Source organism: Antedon bifida, chromosome 7 (assembly GCF_963402885.1).
Source record: "Antedon bifida chromosome 7, ecAntBifi1.1, whole genome shotgun sequence".
Classification (NCBI taxonomy): Eukaryota; Metazoa; Echinodermata; class Crinoidea; order Comatulida; family Antedonidae; genus Antedon; species Antedon bifida.
Window position 1 is genome coordinate 16,064,845 of NC_136232.1, and position 25,565 is coordinate 16,090,409.

At 33.5% G+C, this 25,565-nt stretch overlaps 2 protein-coding genes across 4 annotated transcripts in view; one reads left to right on the forward strand and one right to left on the reverse strand.

Moving 5' to 3' along the window:
• Positions 1-7,890: 7,890 nt before the first annotated feature.
• LOC144848947 (uncharacterized) lies at positions 7,891-8,966 on the forward strand. Its single transcript, XM_078705898.1, has 2 exons — positions 7,891-8,287; positions 8,845-8,966. The coding sequence occupies exons 1-2, from the start codon at positions 7,891-7,893 to the stop codon at positions 8,964-8,966; spliced, it is 519 nt and encodes a 172-aa protein (XP_078562024.1).
• Positions 8,967-12,756: 3,790 nt separating this feature from the next.
• Positions 12,757-25,565, reverse strand: part of LOC144849195 (exonuclease 3'-5' domain-containing protein 2-like) — a 72,829-nt gene continuing 60,020 nt past the window's right edge. For 2 of the 3 annotated variants that reach the window (XM_078706237.1, XM_078706238.1), the window contains exons 4-5: positions 22,691-23,458; positions 12,757-15,440 (exon numbers count right to left, since the gene is read on the reverse strand). In XM_078706237.1, the coding sequence (XP_078562363.1) occupies positions 14,906-15,440; positions 22,691-23,458 (1,303 nt within the window). In that variant the 3' untranslated portion in view covers positions 12,757-14,905. The remainder of the gene's footprint in view (positions 15,441-22,690; positions 23,459-25,565) is intronic. The other variant, XM_078706236.1, reaches the window with a different exon arrangement.

Sequence of the window (25,565 nt, forward strand, 5' to 3'; positions counted from 1 at the left end):
AGTTAGAAAGACAATGTGATTTTAACGTTGGATTAACATTGATAAATTAACTTAAATTACTAGTTAGAAAGACAATGTTATTTCAACGTTGGATCAACATTGATAATAAAACGTAAATGACTAGTTAGAAGGACGATGTTATTTCAACGTTGGATCAACATTGATAATAAAACGTAAATTTCTAGTTAAAAATACAATGTTATTTCAACGTTGGATCAACATTGATAAATTAACGTAAATTTCTAGTTTAAAATACAATGTTATTTCAACGTTGGATCAACATTGATAAATTAACGTAAATTTCTAGTTAAAAATACAATGTTATTTCAACGTTGGATCAACATTGATAAATTAACGTAAATTACTAGTTAGAAAGACAATGTTATTTCAATGTTGGATCAACATTGATAAATTAACGTAAATTACTAGTTAAAAATACAATGTGATTTTAACGTTGGATCAACATTGATAAATTAACGTAAATTACTAGTTAGAAAGACAATGTTATATCAACGTTAAATCAACATTGATAAATTAACGTAAATTACTAGTTAGAAGGACAATGTTATTTTAACGTTGGATCAACATTGATAAATTAACGTAAATTTCTAGGTAAAAAATACAATGTTATTTCAACGTTGGATCAACATTTATAAATTAACGTAAAACATTTGTTAGAAAAACAATGTTATTTCAACGTTGGATCAACATTGATAAATTAACGTAAATCATTTGTTAGGAAGACGATGTTATTTCAACGTTAAATCAACATTTATAAATTAACGTAAATTACTAGTTAAAAAGACAATGTTATTTCAACGTTTGATTAACATTGATAAATGAACATAAACATTTTATTGAAAAGAAAATGTTATTTCAACGTTGATTCAATGTTTATTAATAAACGTAAAAAAAATAGTTAAGGATTCAACGTTTGAAATACGCTGACAACATGATTTCAACAAATCAACTATATTTCAACGTTGAAATTATGTTCTGTGCCCACTGGGAGGCTAGTATTCTTGCTGATTTTGTAATTTTACAACAAATGAGACAACAAAGAGTTATTGTCTCAGATGTAGGGCTACTACAGGTCATAAAAAAACATTAGCGTAGATCAATCGCGGCAGAAACCTAAACTAATTACAATGATAGCATCTACAAACATCATGCCACCAAAGAACGCGCGAAAGAAGCGTAGCCAACAAGGTTAAATCTCGTTGCACATGTGCAGTAAACAATATATTAGGCACGCGACCGTTTCGTTGTTACCATGCGGTTAATTAAACTGTAACACTGTGGGCGGTCCGCGCTCTGTCGGCTAGAGTCATGGAACCCTTGATCTCAAACTGATGCATATCCTTCTATTCTTTAATCCATGGTCATACCTGGCCAATACATAATAGACCTGGCCCTCGCCTTACACTTCTCCATCCCAAGGTGACTTTCATGAATTTTATTCAGCATATCTGCTCTCATCTATGTTTAGGCCACCCGTTTTTGCATGTTAGGATTAGAGTTTGGAGTACCACATCTGCCTGTGTAGCTCGTATTGCTTCTTCAATTCTTGCTTTACTCATGGGCAATATATCGTCTAGACTATGCACCCTATATTTCAACTGTTCAAGGGGTTGGGCATCACGATCAACCTTATCGGGATATGCCCTGCTGAGAGCATCAGCTATGTACATGTACTTTTCAGGAACATACTTAACATCAAGTTCATACTTTATCAATTTGAGCAGCATTTGTTGTATTCTAGGACTAGATTTATGGAGTGGTTTACGTGTGATTGTTTCGAGTGGTTTATGGTCAGTGTGAACTTCAACAGCTCGGCCATATACATATTGTTTTTCTTCGTCTGGTTTCTGTCCATCGGCACTTCACCACGTTTCCTATGAACACCAATTCAGACTGTTTACACTTGAGCTTGCTTCCATTGAATTTGGCATTGTTCGCTCTAGCCGTATCCATCACACTCTGTATTGTTGCATTTTGCTCTGCTTCACTACCTGTAGCTATAATTATATGATCAAATATTATGTGTACAGTATGTAGGTATATGACCAAATATTTGCTGGTTTCGTTTCTGTAACACCTCACTAGCACTGCAGATACCAAATGGCATTCTTAGAAAACTGTATCGTCCAAAGGGAGTATTGAATGTACATACATCTGCGCTAGCGTCAGTAAGAGGAACTTGCCAGTACGCATCTTTCTAGTCAAAGACAGTGAAAAGTGTTTTACCTGACCGGTGACTCACTACGTTCTTACCGGTCGGTATCATTATGATGTTCACGTCTAATTACCTTGTTCAAATCACGTGGATCCAAACACAACCTCAAGGATCCGTCTCGTTTCTCCACTATCACTAGGCTGTTGACCCAATCTGTTGGTTTGTCTGTCCGCTTAATCACACCTCTCTTCTCCATATCGTCAAGTTTCTCTTTCAGCTTGGTATGCAGACCCTGCGGGGTGGATGCACTACTGGAGAAACACCACTTTTCAACTTGATATCATGAGGATCTTGATATTTACCTAAACTACATCACGATTCTCTCGAATCAAAGAATCTTTAGTTAGTGCATGAACATATTTATTATTTATCACATTATCACTACACATCATATTGTTACCACGTTTGATCAGACCAAGCTCCCTATATGTTGTGGCTTGGTGGTTATGATGCTTGGCTGCCACTCCAAGGGTCCTGGGTTCAAGTCCCGTCACATGTCAGGATTTTTTCTAAGGACCAAATTACAACTCCACTCCCAAAGACTTGTAATAAGACTTTGTTTATGTAGAGCATCTTGTGTATATGTTTGTATTGTGAACCTCTGAGGGTCCCTAATGAACAGCAATTGCTGGATGGATCACCCTCATTAAATATGGTGGTAAAAAAAAAAAAAAATTTAAAAAAAATAAAAAAAATGCTTTCAACCCAAGTATGGGTGGACCATCAACATTAGTAATAAAGAAGTCATAATCATTTTGGATGTTATCAACTTTTACATTTAGAGTAACTTTACCGATATGTTTTACAATTTCATCACTATAACTATATTTGTTAGTTTTAGAATGATATACTTTAATGTTCTCATGTCCTGGTAACTGTCTAAATGTTTCCAGTGGTATGCAGTTAACATCTGCTCCTGTGTCAAGCTTCATCTTTAACACATTACCTCCCACAAACACATCATAGAACCAAGCGTTCTTATTACTGTTATCTCTTAGAGTGTCAATATAAAAGTACTCATTTTTATCTTCAACAGTTAAAGTGTCAATGTATAAGTCATTAGGATCACTTATACTTTCGGCAACAATATACTGTTCATCCATTGTATGTACAGCTCTTCCACGTCCACGACCGCGTCCTCGGGAAAAACGTTTGGTGCACACAGATTGAAAATGTTTCAAACCCTTACACCCGTAGCATGTTTTACCATAAGCTGGTCACTGACGAGGTAGATGTGAAGAACATCACCTGCTACATTTAATTTTGGCTGCATCTGTAAACTGATAATTCTGGTGACCACCAACGCTGGGCTTATGCTTATGCGATTTGGTTTTTCTCAATGCATGAACATTCGGCTTATAATCACTGGCAACACCGGCCATTTCAAGCTCGCGTCTAGAACTCTCAAAAGTTCTCATTGGATGTATCACAGTATCAAGTGTAGCGTTGCCATCATCGCCCATAACTTTCATTTTCATCACTGGATTTGTTACACTGAAGAAAAGCTTATCACGAATCGTACCGTCTTAATCACCCGATTCTATAGTTGTTAGTACACTAAGTGTGGAAGACTGTCGACAGTCTGCCAGAGACCTGTCTGACTGTATTAAGTACTTTTAATACACGATATCGCTGTCATTAGGTTACTATCTAGAGACAATTTGTAACGTTATAATATTAATAATGTATTCAATATAAAACCCACTCGGCAACCAGAAAAGTAGCAGGTTTATCGTATTGCCATGCAAGAATGGATAGCCATGGATAGGTGTTTTCCGCCGCTTTTTGGCCTTCTATTCTAGTTATTTATTGTTATTGATTATACGAATTACGTAATTAGTTTAGTAGCTCATCTACCTTTTTAGCAGGGCATACTAAATATCGTAGATAGGCTAGGCCTACTACTAATCAAGTTAAGTACGAGTTAGCATGGTACGAGTCGACCAGGGTACACCCACTAACCTTACTAGAGCCATGGATAAAAGAATAGAAGGATATGCATCAGTTTGAGATCAAGGGTTCCATGACTCTAGCCGACAGAGGGCGGACCGCCCACAGTGTTACAGTTTAATTAACCGCATGGTAACAACGAAACGGTCGCGTGCCTAATATATTGTTTACTGCACATGTGCAACGACATTTAACCTTGTTGGCCACGCTTCTTTCGCGCGTTCTTTGGTGGCATTATGTTTGTAGATGCTATCATTGTAATTAGTATAGGTTTCTGCCGCGATCTTTGATCTAAGCTAATGTTTTTTATGACCTGTAGTAGCCCTACATCTGAGACAATAACTATTTGTTGTCTCATTTGTTGTAAAATTACAAAATCAGCAAGAATACTAGCCTAGGTCCAGGCCTTCTAGACTAGGCTTAAACTAGAAAACCCTCTGATTTGCCGACATTGATACTGCCTAGGTAGGCTAGGCCTAGGCTAATCTTAAGTGTAGTACAGTAGATACAACGTGTTTTCTACTTCTTGTATGAATAATAATAATAGTAATAGACAAGGTACTTCGTTTGTTCGTGATTAAGTTTGCCTTGCGTGTACTTTTCAAAACGACCGCTAGGTAACGTATCGCAACTATACATAGCCAGGCAATCCCGGATCAGGGATCGCTGTTTTGATCATGATTGATCTCAATGATGTTGAACGTACAGTAGCTTAAGGAATGTTAAACATAAAAAGGCAGCTGGACCAGACTGTGTTTCTGGTAGAATTTTAAAGTCTTGTTTTAAAGAATTAAGTGCTATATTTCAATATCTTTTTCAATGGTCTCTGGATAGCTTTAAGATTCCCAGTTTGTGGAAACTGTCTAATATTATCCCTATACCTAAGATTAGTAAACCTAGCAGATTAAATGATTACAGACAGATAGCTTTAACAGCAATCCCTATGAAGTGCCTAGAAAAAACTGTAAATCTAAGTTGACTTTGGAAACTAATGATTTGTTAGACAGTCATCAATTTGCTTATAGGAAAAATCGCAGTGTTGAAGATGCGGTAATTACGCTTACCCACAAGCTTGTGACAAGCCCAGGTCACATGCTACACTACTGTTCTTAGATTTCTCCTCGGCATTTAACACTTATTCAGCCTCACCTCTTAATTAACAAACTGAAGTTGATGGGTGTTAATCCTGTGCTGAATCTTTGGGTAGCTGATTTCTAAACAACAGAAAGCAGTCGGTCACATTCAATAATTCGGTTTCTGGCTGTTTGCCTTGCAATACTGGTGCTCCTCAGGGCTGTTCGCTGTATTCTAATGATTTTGTACCTCCTGTTATTAACCAAACTAAATGATTCCCTATTAAATTTGCAGATGACACTTGTTTAGTAGGTTTAATCGATGACAATAATAACTTAGATGTATATAAGGAATATGTTAATTCTTTTGTTGATTGGTGTTCTCAAAATCATCTTGTTGAAAAAACTAAGGAAATTGTTGTTGACTTCAGGAAAGCTAATCAAAACCATGAGTGTCTGTTGATCATAAACATCTTGGTAATTATACTGACGATAAACTAAATTGGAATGTTAACACGGATAAGCTCGCTACCAAATGTAATAAAAGAATGTACTTTCTACGTAGAATGAGAAAACTTAATGTTAAGTCCAATATTTTACATATGTTTTACGTTTCTGTTGTACAATCTGCTCTTTCAATTTGTATCATTATTTGGTTAAATGAACTGAACTTAAATAGTAAGAAAAAATTAAATTCGATTATTAAACAAGCGGGTAAGATTATAGGCACCGATGTTAAATTGTTAGAACACTTATGTAATGAAATGATGTCTAAAAAACTTAATTGTATTATGTCTGATGTTACTCACCCTGTCTTTGATACCCTTGTTACCTGCAGATCAGCGGAGCGGAGTAAACAAAACTATGTTAGTTAGTGTTTACATGCCTTATGATGCCGATGAAAATTTTATCGAATTCATGGAATACTTGGGTAAGATACAAAATGTTGTCGATGAATTTGATGGTAATAAAGTTATTTTTGTAGGTGATTTTAATGCAGGCCTGTTTTAATGCCAACATTAATAAACGGTTTGGTAAAGAGCTTAAACAGTTCACTATAGAAAATAATCTAAGTATATACGATATTGAATATCTTGGTGTAGATTCCAATAATTTTACTTTTTTAAGTGAATCACATGGGTCCACTAGCTGGATTGACCATGTTGTCTCCACTCAAAGTGCATGTCATTTATTATCTGATTTTTCTATATGTTATGATGTAGTAGGGTCTGATCATTATCCACTATTATTTAATTACAATATTTTGAATTTTGACGATGTGAATAATGAATGCAGTAAAAATAATGAAGCTAATGAAAAGAATAATCAATATATAAATTGGAAAAGTGTAACTGATGAAGATATTGGCATTTATCGTGCTACCACGGATGTTTTATTAAGTAAAATTGAGATTGATGCTGAAATTATAAATTGTAGTAATATCAATTGTACTGATCACAATCACTGTGATTATGTTAATATATTGTATGATACTATTGTTACATGTCTTCAAGAGGCATCCAATGTCGCCTTTAAACCGAGATGTGCCAAGAATTTTGAGGTCATCCCCGGTTGGAATGAATATGTTAGTGAACAACATGATATTGCTAGAGAAGCCATTCTATTATGGAGGGAAAATAGTAAGCCCCGTTTTGGTCCACTTTATGATTCTATGAGAATTAGTAGGTCTAAATTTAAGTTAGCTCTTCGTCAATGTAAAACTAACGAAGAGATATATAAAGCTGATGCCTTGGCAAAATCTCTATTTGAAAATGACTATAATAATTTCTGGGGAAATATTGCAAAAATGAATAGCCAAACTGCCTGTCGACCTGATCACATTGATTGCGTAAAAGGCGAAAATGATATCTGTAAGCTTTGGGCTAAACATTACGAAACATTATTTAACTGTGTTAAAAATGATTGTAACAAGCAATTTGTTTTAGATGAACTAGATAGATCATCTATGCATAGTGATGAGTTGTTTGTCTCCCCTCGTGGTATTAATGATTATATATCTAAGTTAGCTCTGGGTAAGTCTGCTGGATGTGATGGCCTGTCCAGTGAGCACTTGCGCTATGCTAGTGGAAAACTCTCAGTTCTACTTAGTATTTGTTTTAACCTTTGTTTAAAATACGGTACGGTCCCAAGAGGTATGACTGATGTCATTCTTGTACCTATCGTAAAATCTAAGTCAAGCGACATTACAAGCAAGGATAATTATAGACCGATTGCCCTAGCCTGTGTAATATCTAAGGTTTTAGAACATGTTCTTATCGAATTAGCTGGTGATACTATAACTTCTGATGATAGACAATTTGCCTTTAAATCTAACCATGGTACAGAAACTTGTATTTTTGTTTTTAAACAAATAGTTGATTACTACTATCGTAATGGTAGCCCTGTCTATGTATGCTACCTCGATGCTTCTAAAGCCTTTATAGGGTGAACCATTGGTCACTTTTTAAGAAATTTATTATTAATGATACGCCATGTCCAATTGTTAGAGTACTAAAAGCTTGGTATAATATTCAGTGTTTCATTGTTAAATGGGGCAAATCCTTTTCGGAGCCCTTTCATGTATCAAATGGTGTTAGACAGGGAGGAGTGATGTCTCCCCATCTGTATAATATGTATATAAATGATCTTATCATTAAGCTTAGCAACAGCAAAGAAGGGTGTGAGTTAAATAATATTAAATTTAACAACCTATCGTATGCAGATGACATGGTGCTTATATCACCTTCTGCATCAGGGTTGCAACATCTAATTAAAATTTCTGAATGCTTTGCGGCCAAAAATGATATTGTTTACAATGCTAAGAAATCATCTTGTATGATAATCTGTCCTAAGTCACGGAGGATTCAATTGAAACCTATTATTACCATTAATGGCAAAAGCTTAGAATATGTTGACTCAACCACATATCTTGGTCATGTTATATCCTTGGATTTATGTGATGAGTTTGATATAAAGCGGCAATACAGATCTTTGTGTATCCGAGCCAACTCCTTGGTCAGAAAATTTAGTATGTGTTCTATCAATGTGAAATGTGTTTTATTTAGAACATATTGTGTAAATATGTATTGTGCTACATTATGGTGCAACTATAATCAAGGTACCTTGCGATCTCTCCAGGTATGCTACAATAATGGTTTAAGAATGTTGTTGCAAAGGCCTCGACATTGCAGTGCCAGCCTCATGTTTACGGAATGTAGAATTCCCTCTTTTTATGAATTGTTAAGAATATCAATATATGGCCTGATGTGTAGACTTAATGCAAGCAAAAATATTTTAATCTCAACGATTATAAGCAACGTCTTAGTTAAGTCGAAGATGCTCTCCAGATGGAATGCCATCCTGAGATGAGTAGTAGTAATTTTGTTTATTTCATTTATATGTAATTTACTTTCTATGGACCAGAGTTTCCGAAATAAAAGATTGAATGAATGAATGAATAACTGTATATTTTTGCCGTTGTGACAATAAAGTTTTATCGTATATTAATTAATCCTAGTTTAGCGAAACGAATAGAATGTAAACAATATAGCCAAAAACTACATAAAGATCCTAAAATCTTTTCAGTTTCAGACAAAGTAAAAGTGAAAAACATGAGAACACAAGCTAAAGCACAAGACAAATGGCTAAATGGCATAATAATGAAAGTATTAGGTCCAAGAAAGTATGAGGTTAAGACGATTGGTTAAAATAATATATCCTAATCACATGCTGTTGAATACCACATCTGATGTAAAGAGAGAGAAAGGAAAAGGAAATAAGATGTAATCATTATATAGTTTGTTTGTTTGTTTTTATTGATTTTCCACACAAAATGAATATGATAATTAAGTAACGCCTCGTGAATAAAAATACTGTAAGATGAGGGCGTATCAATTTGATCTCTGGTGCGCGTGCGTACAACTGAGGACTAGTGCTGTTCCGCCGTACCACGCCGAGAATGTTAAAGAGTCGCTATCCAATCGAGTTCGAACAATACCATGAAAGCCCCAGTGGTCTAATGGTTAGGACATCTGCATATCAAGCAGGCGGTCCGAGTTCGAGTCTCGGTTGGGGCGACTTTTTCTCATTCTCACAGATTTCCTCATCTTTATCGTTTCAAATTAATTAATTAAATTTCAGTATATCACCGGGCGGTTTAGAATTAATGTTCTTTGCCTGATTTGTTTATATATATAAAAGTATCTCTTCGGAGATCCCGCCTCGTGAATAAAAATACTGTAAGATGAGGGCGTATCAATTTGATCTCTGGTGCGCGTGCGTACAACTGAGGACTAGTGCTGTTCCGCCGTACCACGCCGAGAATGTTAAAGAGTCGCTATCCAATCGAGTTCGAACAATACCATGAAAGCCCCAGTGGTCTAATGGTTAGGACATCTGCATATCAAGCAGGCGGTCCGAGTTCGAGTCTCGGTTGGGGCGACTTTTTCTCATTCTCACAGATTTCCTCATCTTTATCGTTTCAAATTAATTAATTAAATTTCAGTATATCACCGGGCGGTTTAGAATTAATGTTCTTTGCCTGATTTGTTTATATATATAAAAGTATCTCTTCGGAGATCCCGCCTCGTGAATAAAAATACTGTAAGATGAGGGCGTATCAATTTGATCTCTGGTGCGCGTGCGTACAACTGAGGACTAAAGTGCTGTTCCGCCGTACCACGCCGAGAATGTTAAAGAGTCGCTATCCAATCGAGTTCGAACAATACCATGAAAGCCCCAGTGGTCTAATGGTTAGGACATCTGCATATCAAGCAGGCGGTCCGAGTTCGAGTCTCGGTTGGGGCGACTTTTTCTCATTCTCACAGATTTCCTCATCTTTATCGTTTCAAATTAATTAATTAAATTTCAGTATATCACCGGGCGGTTTAGAATTAATGTTCTTTGCCTGATTTGTTTATATATATATAAGTATCTCTTCGGAGATCCCGCCTCGTGAATAAAAATACTGTAAGATGAGGGCGTATCAATTTGATCTCTGGTGCGCGTGCGTACAACTGAGGACTAGTGCTGTTCCGCCGTACCACCACGCCGAGAATGTTAAAGAGTCGCTATCCAATCGAGTTCGAACAATACCATGAAAGCCCCAGTGGTCTAATGGTTAGGACATCTGCATATCAAGCAGGCGGTCCGAGTTCGAGTCTCGGTTGGGGCGACTTTTTCTCATTCTCACAGATTTCCTCATCTTTATCGTTTCAAATAAACATATATATATATATATATAAGAAAGATGTGTGGCTGGTGGGCAAATAAGTTAAAAAGAATGTTAAGGATTACCCACCAGAAAAGATACATAAACATAATCAAGTATGACGAGTAAGATATACATAGTAAGAATATATAATAAGAAGTAAAAAGACATAAGTAAAATAAAAAAATTTAAAAAATAAATAAATAAAAAAAAACAATAGTATAAGTTATTAAATAAATGAATCATAAGTTAATTTAAATCTAGAAGATCTTTTTGTTATATGCATTTAAAAAAAGAAAACGCTGTATGTTTATTGTTACTTAGTTTTAGAATGTTATTTTGGATAGCCATACAATAATTTACCTCGGCCAAGGAGGTATATGTAATCGGTAGCGTGTGTTTGTTTGTTTGTTTGTTAGCAGGAATACTCAAAAAGTAATTACAAGATCTTTACCAAAATGAATATACAGATAGATATGTGGTCAAGGACCATTCCATTAAATTGTTGGACCATTTGGGACCATGTTCCCAATTCTGGACCACTTTTTGAGTATTCTTTTCAGACCTGCTAGTGTTAAAAGAATTTTTCAAAAGCTGACAAGCAGTCTTAAAGTAACAAGTAAACTGAAATTGCATTTTCTCGAGAACTACTTGTCCAAAAAACTTCATTGTTGTACAAGAGGCAAGAGTTATAATTTGTGATTTGTAATTTTAAAACATAATTTGATTTAATGTGCACGTTTTTGATGCGAGTAGTTTAAAAAACCTATTTCTTTTCAAATTCACTCGTTTGATTTTCGCGTTGCTGTTCTATTGTTAGTCAACTGAAGCTATTGTTAATTGTTGACAGGCTTGTTACATAACCATTACACCAAACTCGCATACACATGCTTGTAGTGAAATTAGCCTAAATCACAAACAGCATTAAGGCACACACAAATATATATATATATATATATTATTTTTACTGGAGAAATCTTATGTAGGAGAATTTTAAAGTAGGCGGAGGTATGCACTCTCGGAGTGGCTTTCTAGTTAATATTGTATTTTACAAAACAAAAACTTTAACAAAAAATTGGATAGAAAAAAAAAATGAATTACCTAGCAGAAAATAGTCATGGCTGCCAGCCAATGGGTTTTTGGTTGAATTTAACCATTCATTTTATAAGTGAAAACATTATTTGTTTTGTTGTTTTTTTACTTTTAAATTATTAAAACTAGAGAATAACCAATTCAATATAATTTAATTAATTTTAATTATTCATGTTTTTGGGGGACAATACATCTTTAAGTTTAATTGATTGGTTTATATGGGCAGTTATATCTTCATGAGCTTCATGTAACCAAATTTGAACAATGTAGTCAAAACACTTCAATAATAGAAAAATGCTCATGAAGTTAGAGTTGAGAAGGATTTATAAATGCCACATACACAAAGTATCGAGATAAAATACTTCGATTTTGAATCATTTGGAATTAGATATGTTTACTTACAGACAAAAAGTCTTATTCCTAACCCTTTTTTGTAAAAATCAGTTTAGAGTTTAGAAAATGTGTAGGATTGTATTTTATTTCATAAGGCCTATAAATTTTAAACGAACGAAAGTTAATAAATTCATCACTGATATGATATGACTTGAATTGAAACTAGTTTGTCTTTTGCATTATGGATGAGCAACCAATATTGAACATATTTAATATACCAAGACTGGAATAAGTTTTAATTCGGGAAGTATTTTTTGTCAATGTTTTTGTATGTGACTATTTCACTTTGGTCCACTGGCGCCAAATCAGTATATACAGTGCTATATGGCGTCATTTATTCAGGCAATAGAAATATCTTAATCGGGATACAGTAGCTTTGAATAGAGATATATTCGTTTTCTCTATATATTCTATTAAAAACTAAGACATATTATAAAACTGAACAATTATTTTTTTTAAATGTTATAGACAGAGCTTAGTCGTGTATTGTATTTCTTCTTGTTTTTTCGAGTTGTAATACACAAAAATCTCTATTAACTAGATATTTCTATTAAAGAGTAAGATATGTGTATATCTTAGTTTATAAAAATTGAAATATCGTATTTTTAGAGATTAGGCTTAGTTTTAAATAGATAATTGATATTGACATTTGACCCTTAATCAAAAACGTTTTTTTTTCTTAAGGCGATTAAACAGACACCTATATTCATAAAATGTAATACAAGACCAAATTGTGCTTCAATAAATTTGTTATAATACAATTACATATTACATTGTTGTAATTGGTCAATTTTGAACATTGACCCCATATATCTCGAAAACGCCTCCTATCCTGATCGATTACCTTCCAGATTCGTAATCTACAGACAATTCTGGTCTAGAAAAGTTGGATGGCAATTTGTCCCCTTTCGGGTGGTGATTTCTCCCTCCTGCCACCAGACTAAAAGTTACAGACATACAAGTTTGTGCCAAATAAAATGGAACAAATTGCTGAACAGCATGTGAAGATTACTAATGAGAGAGTCACAACAATTTGGAGAAATTGCTTATTATTTTATTGATGATGAATCATATAAGACAACCAGTATTTGTCGACATATGATACTATAAGGTCAGAGGTCAAAATTACCTCTTTACTATCATTTATTGTCAAAATTATCAACAAATAAAGTAAATATAAACATACACTTTATCAACAATTTAAGACCAATTTTAATTGGGTATGACCAGTATTTATTGAGATAATATTATTATGAGGTCAGGGGTCATTTTCATTATAGAAAATAGAAATATGTATGTTGTAAACAATTTAGGACCAAATAGAAGCCTCTACAGTTAGCGGTTGCCAAGATATACAATCATATTATTCATATTTTTATCAAAAAATTTAAAATAAAAGAAAAACGCATCTAAAAAATGTTCCCCAAGATGGATTTTTGTTATTTATTTATTCTCCATAAAATTCCACTTCCAATATGCAAAAATGTCTTTTTGCACCATTTTTTTTCGGGTAGGGCCTATATTTTTGGTTCAACTACCAGACTTCCAAACCTGAACCCACCATTTTGTCCAATATTACCCCAAAACCTCCTGAAACGATGAAATCCTCCGAGTCTGATTATTATGAATGGTAGATGTGCAGCTGGATATGGGGTCCCATTAGGCATTTGAAATCAGCAATGCTGACTCTTATGACAGCCCTATATAGTATCTGCCTCAGATGTATTGGCCCATGCCTTTCTTCTGGTCAAGGTGGGCACTGGACGAAAGAAGCCCTTGATCAATGATTTTAAACAGTCCTGGCTTAGTTTCATCCATCATTCAGAATATAAGAATATAAAACCAGAGAAACTATTGACATTTTCGTTTGAGACAGACGTCGCGGCCATAAACAAAGCAAACAGACAAACAAATAAAATGCCTATGTCTAACAAACTTTAGAATATTTTATTTTTTGGGTTTGTCACGCGAATGATATACAGTAGTTACAGTACATCATTCTTGTATAAAGTACCTCCTGGAGACACAATGATTGTGGCTCCCATATATATTATCACCAAAATATTGACGTATTTTCGTGATCACTTTCCAACTGTATTTCAGAAACACAGGCTAAAATCATAATTATAGGAGCTGATAAATGATTAAAAACTGTAGTGTTAAAACATATATTGCTCCTCGTTTTGTGGGAAAATGTCCACTTAATGTTGACATGTTTAACAATGGTTTAGGAGAAGTATGCACTTGTAATAAGCCATAAAAGTATGAATGAATTGAAATGTCGTTATTTTGTAGGCTTACTGTACTGTAGGACCAATGTATTTCCATTGGAACTGTACGCTAGGCCTACACTATTGCGATTTGCAAATCGATATTTTTGGTATAAATACACAAATCCATTAAATTTTAACCAAAAAATAACGAATGTGAATCAATGAAGATGAAATAAATTAATACTTGGCCATGCCTGCTAAACAAAATATACATCAGGAGATTCTTTTTTGTATTGGATGAGATATGTCTCAATCAAAAAGAGAATTGTTTGCATCATCTGACGGAAAATTGAACATAAATAACCATATACTGTACTGTAAACAACTTTTACTTTATAAATACAGTCTTTTTACAAGTCTACTGTTATAAAAGGGCAAAAATTATACATCAAAATCAGTCATTGGAAATGTTAAACTCATTGACTGTAGAATACATGGAATTTGGGTCTATTTATCCTAAGTATAAACTGAAATTTGGTGTATTATTATGTCAGGAAAGATAAATCTAGACCTATATCCTAGGTGATGTTACACGATTCCTTTATTCAAACTTTAACCATGATGATTAAAAATGATGCAGGAAAATGTAGTGTGCAGAGAAACAGGTGGATAATTTGAAAGTCTGTATTTTAAATTTAGAATGTAATCTAACAACATACCAATTTCTCCTTGATGAGAATTAAACATTAGAAATAGAATCTTTAACTTCGTGGAGAGATGAATGTCTGTAATCTATAGACCAAAGGTCTGGTAGATATTGAGGATTCATTGTGGATACAAAATGTCTTCTCCACCTCTTTTCAAACTCTACTAAGCCATCTTTTGTCCTTGACTTAACAATAACCACCTTCTTCCCATGTGATCCAGTAAATTCATCATTTAGAATTTTTGTTTCCAATTTAGCTGTTTGCTCTAAAAGAGCATCATCTACAGTGTCGGTTTTATAGTAATTTTTTACAGTTGATTCTAGTATTCGAATACGATCTTCAGGAATAGTATCTCGATTCTGTAACAGTGCTTTTGCTGCTGATCGAACTCTTACTCGAGTATGATCATCTATGTACTCAGAGTTGTTTTTATCAAAGTTGGCATCACACTCATTTGCAAGATCTCGTCGAAGAGTCTGGTCATGGTTCCAGCTTTGTAAGTGACAGTTTATACAGAGAAGGAGGACATCATGTGAGGAATGATGTCTCATCTTTTTTGGAAAATACCTTGAGAAAAAAAATCAACAAGTATTATATCAATAGTACAATGATATTACTAGGTAAACATATTCTTCTTTCAAAATGAACAAAATCTTAATAACAAGTATACAAGAACATAATATTAGAACTGTATATGATAAGAGGTTGTACAAAATGAATGGAAGTGTACTAAGATATGTTTTAATCTACTGTACATTTTCTTATGGTATGTCTTGTTCATGTATACTTTGGATAACCCAATCGTATTGTCAACTCTTCAAAAACTTGACACCATTTTAGTTAGGGCTTGTTAGCAAATTGTTTACAAATCTAGGAAAAAATTGCTTACCAATAGCTTTTTTCGCCATAACATATATCAATTAGTTCCAACTCAATTCCAGTAGAGGAAAATTTTTGGCAGCCATTTTTCAAAATGGCCACCTATAACAACAAATTTTCATACATCTCGGTAACTAATAAAGGTAGACTTATATTTGGTCTCAAAATGTTCATAAAGAAAGACATATTTACTCTAATAGAATTTTTTTCTTCAAAAATGACCGGGAATATCGTTTTATGACCAATTGACCTGACCATATCAGTATCTTGGTAACTACTGGTCATGGATACTTAAAACTGGTCTCAATTTGTTCAGAATGTTCATTTTTATCTTTACCTTAACAGAACTTATTTTACAAACCCAATCTAGGTTAATTTAGGTAACTATTGGTCACAGACACTTTAAATCAGGCTCAACTTTATGAGAACATCCATATTTGTATTTAATCTAATAGAACTTTTTCCCCAAAGTTAAAAGGAAATATCATTTCTGACAACTGACTTGGTAGGCCTATTATAATTAAGGAACTTGAAGCAATGCACCGACGATGTCGACACTTGTATTGTTCAAACAGCTCTAAAAAAGAATACCCTGTTAAAGTGAGGGCTGAAGACACCGATATCATGGTAATGCTAATATATCATACTGGGAAAACATTACCCATCTAACAGCATTTAAAGAAACTAGGGCTGTGTTTATACAACACCCTAAATTTGAACACGTCTTTAGCGTGTTGCACGGGCCGAGGTCAACCCCACAAAAACCTTGCAGTTATACATTAAATCGTAATACCGTGTATACCGTAGTTCATAATCCTAATTGTATATATACTCGTATGCATTATGAATTAATATGAGTTTATTAAGGATTTTAATAAAGGATGATTTCGTTTAAAATTTAGTTTATTCAGTTATTGATTTTTTTAATCCGATTTTGAAATTAGAAAAAAAAATGTTTTAAAATTAGGATAAAACTATGCTACATTTTGCCAAATTATGCCAACATTTGATTAGCGTTAATGTTAAGTGCTAAATCTGTTAAAATATGCAAAAAAAGGCACAATTATCTACTAGATTTGGTCAACATTTTCACAGCACATACTTTTATTTAACGAGAGGTCAAAACAATACCCTGAGGACACTTCCAACAGGCCAACAGCAACCGGGAATCCACAAAATTTTAGGATTCAGCCAAGTAGCATTTTTTGCAATTAAAATCTCATTACACGGAATCTCTTCGATGTTATACAACACACTTCTCGTAGGCGTGTTGAATATGCGTGTTGAATATGCGTGTAATAGCGTGTTGTATAAACGCACCCTTTATGGTACGCTCGCGTACCATCTAGGTCGTGCCCACAGATGGACGTTCTCAAACACAGTAATTTCAGCGTAAAAAAACTGGCGATTTTAAATGTACGCAGGACTATAAAACATTGTCGTTTACAGAAACGAATAAATAGACACGATGATTTATGCAGTCAACTAAAATTAGTACCCTGGGAAGTACTTCCGACAGAGAAACTAATTTTTTTATTTTTGAACTCAATTGTGTTTTGTATGTAACATTAAGGTTGAGGGAAGGTACAAAGAAGAACCATTTTAAAATATAGTCTTTATCCACTCAGCAACGAAATATTTGTTTCATGTTTTATAGGCCTATAAATAATACCACTAAATACAGTAAAACATTTGCGATTTAATACTTTGTTAAAACTGTCACTGTCATAATCGATTGAAATAGTAAAGTACATTTGACGATACACAACTACGACGTTTATATTTTTAAAAATGATTAATTAATACAAACATTGAGAAGCAACTGTCAGTAATGTAGTTTATTTGTATATTATGTGTTTATAATCTAACAGTAGACCTCCCACACTCACAGTAATACAGTTTATTTGTATATATGTTTATATTATATCTAACAGTACCGACACTCACAGTAAGAAATTTGCGATTCAAATGTCGACCAAAAGTGGTTAATACTGTAGGTATTTACAGTATTGTATAGTAGTATTGCAATACTATATCTGAAGGTTTTAAGTTTATTCTCTAGGGGCCCATAAATTGACCTACTTGTGTAAAACCATGGATGTATACCTCCATGGTTAAACCAAATAATTTGGAATGTTCCATTCATCGCAAATCAATACATTTGTATAAACATATAAATCTATCAAAATAGTTTTTTTTTTTAAATTGAAATGAAATTGAAAATCTACCGATGAAATCAGAAATTTGGTGCTTATAAAACCCTTTATAATATCTTCCTAAGATAGAAATATGGAACAATATCGTAATAGTGGAAACTAATGTTATCAAATCTACGTTTCACGGTACATCTGAGATAGATAAGGTAGGTAACCAAAGTTTTTCCATCGTGCTCGCCTATGTCAGAATTAACCATAATTTATATATAGATATCTTGTACTAGCAGATGTTTAGAAATGGTTACGAACCAGTTGCACCAGATTACCTCTTAAAGTAGTTTTAAAATACTGTAAATTAATGTTGAATAAAAAACAATTCATAACATTTGTGGAAATAACCATCTTGGTTACCTTAGCTGTCTCAGATTTGTCGTGAAATGTTGTTAGTTTTTCTTGCTAAAGCTTGTTCCTGTCGACATTATTCGACGCTATCAATAAACGCTTAACGATAATCAGCGATCTACTACTAACTCTAGTATCTAGATCAACTTTCGAATGCACTTTGAGGTCAAGAGAATTTGACTTCAGAAATTGTTTAGGGTGGTCAAACAATCATTTTTGGCTTGGTTACACATTTTGAAAATGTGGCGAAAGGTCAAAAGGTCAAAAGGTTGCAATCGTCCTCAGGAGTGAGATTCTCACTCCTGAGGACGATCAAAGTATATTGATCGAAACATCGAGAAACTTAGCAGTTCTTTTCAGAACTAATACACGTGGTGTACCGCAAACTTTATATCAACATTCGATTTCGCCATGCAAACCTTAAAACAATATATTATTATTATTAAAAGGATGTTCCGGAAAGTAGGCATGGGGATATTAGGTAGGTCTAAGTCTTCGGCCTAGTCCAAAATGCTATTTGGACTAGGATAGGCCTACTAAGAACGAAGAACCATCATTATAGAGGGGGGTTGGAGTTCTCTATTAAATTTTCCTAGATTGGGTTTGTAAAATAACATTCTTAACAAATTGAGTTTGTTTTAGGTATCCATGACTAGTAGTTACCGAAATAAGGGTCAATTGGTCATAAAACGATATTTCCGGTCATTTTTGAAAAAAATATTCCATTAAAGATGTATTGTCCCCCAAAATCATGAAAAATAAGGATTTTTAAAATCGGACTTTGAATAGGCCATTTTGCAGTTTTAATGAAGTTGTTCACTTCCATAAGAAAAAAAACGGGGAAAAAAAATTATTTCACCTATAAAAAGACAAAATAAACAGTTAAATTACCCAAAAACTCATTGTCTTCCAGACAATTTGACCATTTTTTGCTTTAAATTACATTTTTCTCAGGTAAATAAATTTTTTTAAGACCCAATTTTTTGTGAGAGTGAATAACTATTATGTGACATTAAAATAACATATTCAACAACAAAATTAAAAAAAATATTTTTTTAGGGGGACAATATATCTTTAATAGAGTAAATATAAATATCTATATTATGAACATTTTGAAACCAAATATAAGTCTCTACCTTTATTAGTTACCGAGGTATATGAGAATTTGTTGTTATAGGCGGCCATTTTGAAAAATGGCTGCCAAAAATTGTCCTCTACTGGAATTGAGTTGGAACTACTGTAAGTAATTGATATATGTTAGTAGACAAATTTCTGAACACACACACGAAAAAAGCAATGGTAAGCAATTTTTTCCTAGGTTTATGAAAAATTTGCTAACAAGCCCTAACTATTTGGGCGGCTAGTCCACAAAGCTCAGATTTTGGTTTTCTTGTTGACCAGTTTATGTAAAGTTGGCTTTACAAATATTCCACAATATTGTCAGTGATAATATGTTGTGGGTGGAAAAGAAAATAAAGAAAATTGTTTAATACTAGAGGGTTCGCTCGCGCACCATCTAGTGGGTGTACCCGAATGGTCCTCGAAAACATGACCAACGCCTCTGGAAACTGAGACCCGGTTGACACCTAAGCATATGACTTATGAGTAATTGGTAGTAATCATAAGAACGTAAGATGCAAATAATATATTGTAAAGAACAGTATATGTATAATATACATATGATATTATATATATTATCTGAACGTTACACACAGGAAGAAACCGTTAATAGGGGTCATAAATCACTGAAACAGTCTCTAACGTGACCGTACCAAGAGACCAAAAGCATAGTTGATCAAAGTGGGTGACAGTGAGGGGGGCTTTATCATTTGTGTCACAATATATCATGACAACAGCATCTTGTTAAATTTTGGAACAAAATGATCAAATAACAACTGTCGTAGCCTATACATATATCGGTCGTAATAGACACCATTTATAATTATCAATAGAGCAAGCAACAGAAATAATCGATAATATAAATTTAAACAGTAAAGGTGTTTCCCTGGTAGGCCTACCAGGCCTCCTATAGTAAACATTGAATCGCACCTAAATTTGATAAAATGATTAATAAATAGCATAAATAATTAGTTAAACTACTAAAACAAATTGTATTTCACGTAAATTAAAGGTCTTTATGATTAATAGTTGAATATCTAAAACAAATAAATTTTAGTTCACGATTCAGTTGAATCACCAAAATCACATAAAAGTAATAAAGTCCTTAAATAATAGTGAGATTACTAAACAAATTGTAGTTCACGATCACTAAAATGTGATTCACGTAAAAGTAAAGGCCTTCAATAATAGTTAAATTACTAAAACAAATTGTAGTTCACGTAAAGTAAATGCCTTTAATCAATATAATTGATTAGTTGAATATCTAAAACAAATTAATTGCAGTAGGCCTAGTTCACGATACGTTGAACCACTAAAATATTTGTATTTAATATTAAATGTTGCCACCAACGGCCATTTTGCCGGAAGTGACGGACCCGGAAGCCAGTTGAACAACAGCGCGAGTGTGTGAAAATAACCCTGTGATATCCACAAATTTCGATAGGTAACGCTAAATTTTGTCGTTGTAAAAGACAAAAATGGAATAATAGCGTCGTACTGAAAACTAATGTTATCAAATCTACGTTTCGCGGTACATCTGAGATAGATAAGGTAGGTATCCAAGGCGGAGATTTATACCGAAGTTTTTGCATTGTGCTCGCCTATGTCAGAATTAACCATAATGTATATATAGATACTATAGTAGTACATTATGTGTTATATTTAATTGTAGTCAAGCAAGTCCTCTTTTGAAGTACTGTTGGAAAGTGTATTGTTCATCTGATGCTCACCACATAATACTTTTACATTATATACAGATATTGACTACTTAGAGGTTAAATATAAGATTTGACATTCCCAAAATGATATTTTGTTCAAGGGAATATATATATCATTTCCCGAAAACATAATATCATTCCCGAGTGGATATCAAACCTTATATTTTACCGATATAAAAGGCGATCTGTTATATTACATAGCCAACAACAAGTTGAATGTAACTGCTGGGTCGGGTGTAGCTAGGCCTCCTTTATGTAATAAGCCTGTCTAGTTAGGCGTTGCATTCACCTTAGTACCTTGCGAAGAATAATATACAGATAATTACTAATTAATGATTTCTTGGCAATAAAATATTCACTTAGGCCTAGGTCATTTAAATTAACAGAGGAATTTCCATCAATAAGCCTACATTAAAGATGTATTGTCCCTTTGACTAATTCCAAAAAAATAAAAAATAACAGATTTCGAAAAAAGGTGGGTCATTTTGAAGTATCATAATAGTTATTAACTATCACCAAAAATGTGTCGAAAAAAAAATCATTTAACTGAAATACAGACGTTTTTTTGTTAAAAAAATAACTCTGACTTCCAGTCAAAGTTTTCGATCAAAACATACCCCATAATGAAACGCGCTTGTTTGGCTACTCTGTATGCATAATCATAAAACTTCCTCACGATCTGTGTGAAAATACCTTCTCAACCGTGACGAGTTGGAAACAATCCTAATTAGCATATGCATAATGCGTACTCATGGTTTGAAATCTTTTTTTACTTTCGCTCGCGACAATTTTCCAGACGAAATGTAATCAAACTAATTTACCTGTTAATTACGTAAACTTGTTGCTTTTGGCTCGAATTTTCGACTTAAAGTGAATAACTTTAATATTACTTTGATATGGCCAATTTAAATTTAGAATATTTTGACCTTCATTTTTTTGTGTTTCAAGGGACAATACATCTTTAACAATAATAATATTATTATCAGGTAGGCCGAATAATTTGTCTTCTTCGAGGAGCCGAATCGCCAGATGTTCAACGCGCCGCGCATAACAGGTTACTACTGTGAGTATTAACCAATCACAAACAGTCTCTCATCTCATCTAGGGAGGACTAATAACAAATGAGGGCACTATGTATGCATAGTTTAAAAAGTTTAGGTGGTTAATTTCTTCAAGCAAGTTAATGGCGCAATGAATGCAACGTCGTCTTGTAATGGTGTGACAAATCATCGCGAGTTCAAGTCCCAGTAGATGACTTTTGTTTATTTATCGCCAAATGTGAGTGTTGCCACACGAAAATTACACAGTCAATATTATCGTACTCGAGAATTTGCTGGATTTGATATGTTTAATGACAGAGACACGATAATTACGCGAAAATTACTCCGTCAATATCATCGTACTCGAGGATATATATGATTTACAATCCTCGCAGCGGTAGTCATGTGAGGCAGTTTCAACCAATCACGTTCACGTATTTACATAGGCTATGTAATATAATGCACTATATGCCTGAATTTAACGAACAACTATATAGACATACCTTCTATATTCGTGAGGAACTATATACTTGCGCATGTACATGTCCCCTCTGCCACACACAACACAGATATTTTCCTTATCTTGAAGATAGTATTGTCTTTCGTTTCCAGGCATTCCGGCTGGCACAAAGTTCAGCCTGACAGTGTATGGCTCATTATCAGATATCAAAGTTCCTATACCCTTCCTTACATACCATTCAGCCTTCTTTAAATCGCAAATGCAAAGTTGTGTACCATCTGGTGCTTCTAACCTGCAGTTATGATAAAGTGGCTCTTTCCGAGCTCTGTACATCTTACTTGCTGGTTTTGATGATGCTTTACCAGGTTTTGAAGATGGTGATTTTAATTCAGACTTTTTTTGGGGGCTACTAAATCGACCCTTAAAATCACAATCAACTAGCCCTTTACATTGTACAGCGATTCGATTCCATTTTTCAGTTGCGGTAAGTAATTCATTTTCCAATTTAATTTCTATCATTGTCTGAAATATATCTATAGCAACAAGTGCATCATTTGCTGCATAGAGCACTTGTCCTGATGAAAGAGATTCAGCCTCCCAGTTACTACATCTCAAATTGTACGACTTATTCATTTCTAGAGAAAGTACAACTTCACTTAACTCTTTCAGACTTCCACCGTGAATATGCTGTTCAATAGATCTATGCCGTTGAGCTATGTGACGTAGATCCACAATACCACGGAATGTTATTCCATAGTCCTTCTGTAATCTTGTAACGTCCCCCATAATCCCCACACCAACCTTATAAATACTGTATACAGAAATAAGTATATTTTATTTAGCACATATTATTATTATTATTATTATTATTTATATTATTATGTAACACCTAAATAAATTCTTGTCATTTGATTGGATGGTTGTGGGTCACATGGCATGCAATAGTACGCACTATGTATCAGTCTTTAAATAGTACTTTTTTTTTTCATTTTTTTATGTGTACAAAAAAAATCTTTTCGCGTTTTGAAAATATTTTTTAGACTATTACAGTACTTTAGAAATCCAACAGCGCCGTCTATTTTGTACTTCCGCCGCGATGACACAAGTTTATCCTGACGGAAGTACATTTTTGGAGGGATGTACTAATTTAGACCAAAAAAAAGAATTTAAATTAGCTTTAGATCGTTTTTATGATTTCGATTAATTAATGGAAACATCTAAAAAAGACGTGAAATCGTTGGAAACAAACAACAGAATTAACTTACTGTAGTTCTAGTTGTCTGTCAAACTTCGTAATGGTATCTCTGCTTTTCTAAGCCTAGCTAGGCCTAGTATTGTTTGGTTGTATGTTGACATATTAACACTACAGTACTGTAGGTGTGTTTATAAAATCCAAATAAATATAATATTTAATATATTATAAAAAAAACCAAATAACTGTTACTGTTACAATGTGAATAAAATGTAGACCTACTGTATATTTTATTCAATCTGATTCAAATGACAGGAATCTATTTAGATTTATAAAATATGGGTGTCACGAAACCTAAGACATAAAATCTAAGACCCCTAAGAGTAAGACCTAAGAACACGAAACCCAAGACCTAAAATCAATAATTGTCTATCTATACACAATTTTAAACATAATAGGTTTCATTTATTAATGCTTTTTACCATAATTTTAATTTAATTAAATACTTATCACAAACAGAAATAAACTCACAATATTTTCATCCGTTGAGTAAATCATGGATAGCTTTGTTTCATAACAAACAAACTGGACGGTTTGCTTGTTGATATATATTTACTCCATTGTGTTGGTTTCAGGGGGTGTTTCCCTTTCGCACCTGCATTGTCTTTTGACTCCAAATAAATTAAACTAACTAAGAGATTCACAGAAAAAGTAACAAATAAATACTTGGTATTATTTATAAATAAAAATTGGTGATTTTACAGACGTGTTTCTTGCACACTTTCGCATACTCAACTTTCATTATTTTCGTTTCTATGGAGCGCCAAAAGAGCAACAATAATAGAGGGCTAAAAACTTGATGGAATGCGTCTACGGTACATTTAATGCATTTATTGATGAAATGCACGTTTAATTTGTTCAATATATTTTGTCAATTTGTCAATAAAAATGCTGTAATGTTACTGCTGATACTTATAAATTTTCAAAGAATATTAATCGATCTTAAAATCAGCATCACTACTTTACCTTAGGCCTAGTCATAAGGGCAACCTAAGGGGATATGATGAATTTGTCGATTTTATTCTTAAAGTTAACGAAAAGTAAAGTATCAACAGTAACATTTTATTTGTATTGATAGTGACAAAATATATTGAATTGAACATGATTTTCACCAAAAAATGAGTTAAATAGATGGATTCCACTTAGCTTTTAGCCCTCTATTAATGTTGCTATTTTGGCGTTCCATAGAAACAAAATATTGAACATAGAGTGTGCGACATTCGCATGAGAAAAAAGTCTGTAAAATCATCAATTTATTTTAAGAATTTATTGTTATTTTATTGATTCTTCTTAATTCTAAGGTGTGGTATTCAGGATAAAGTTGGTTAACAAATTTAGAGTTAAAATACAAGGCAGGTGCGAAAGAGAAGTATTGGGTCTTAGGTTTCGTGATCTTAGGGGGTCTTAGCTTTCGTGATCTTAGGTTTCGTGACACCCTACATATACAGTAATAAATGTTTTGTATTCGTGGAATGGTACAAATAATGTCATTCACCTCATGCTATTATTTGTACCATTCCACTCATAAACATTCATTATTTGGATACTATATACTACATAAAGCATTTCATGTAAAGTTAATCTGGGGAAGTACATTTAGGAGATGAGAAAGTGAGGAAAGAAATATGATTTAAGGTAGAAAAATCCTTGTATAATAAGAAAAATC

Bases quoted from the DNA above. Each gene is read 5' to 3' on its own strand.
- LOC144848947 (XM_078705898.1), top strand. From the start codon at position 7,891: ATGTATATAAATGATCTTATCATTAAGCTTAGCAACAGCAAAGAAGGG. The intron at 8,288-8,844 runs GTATGTGTTCTA...AAATCTTTTCAG, and splicing joins CTCCTTGGTCAGAAAATTTA to TTTCAGACAAAGTAAAAGTG.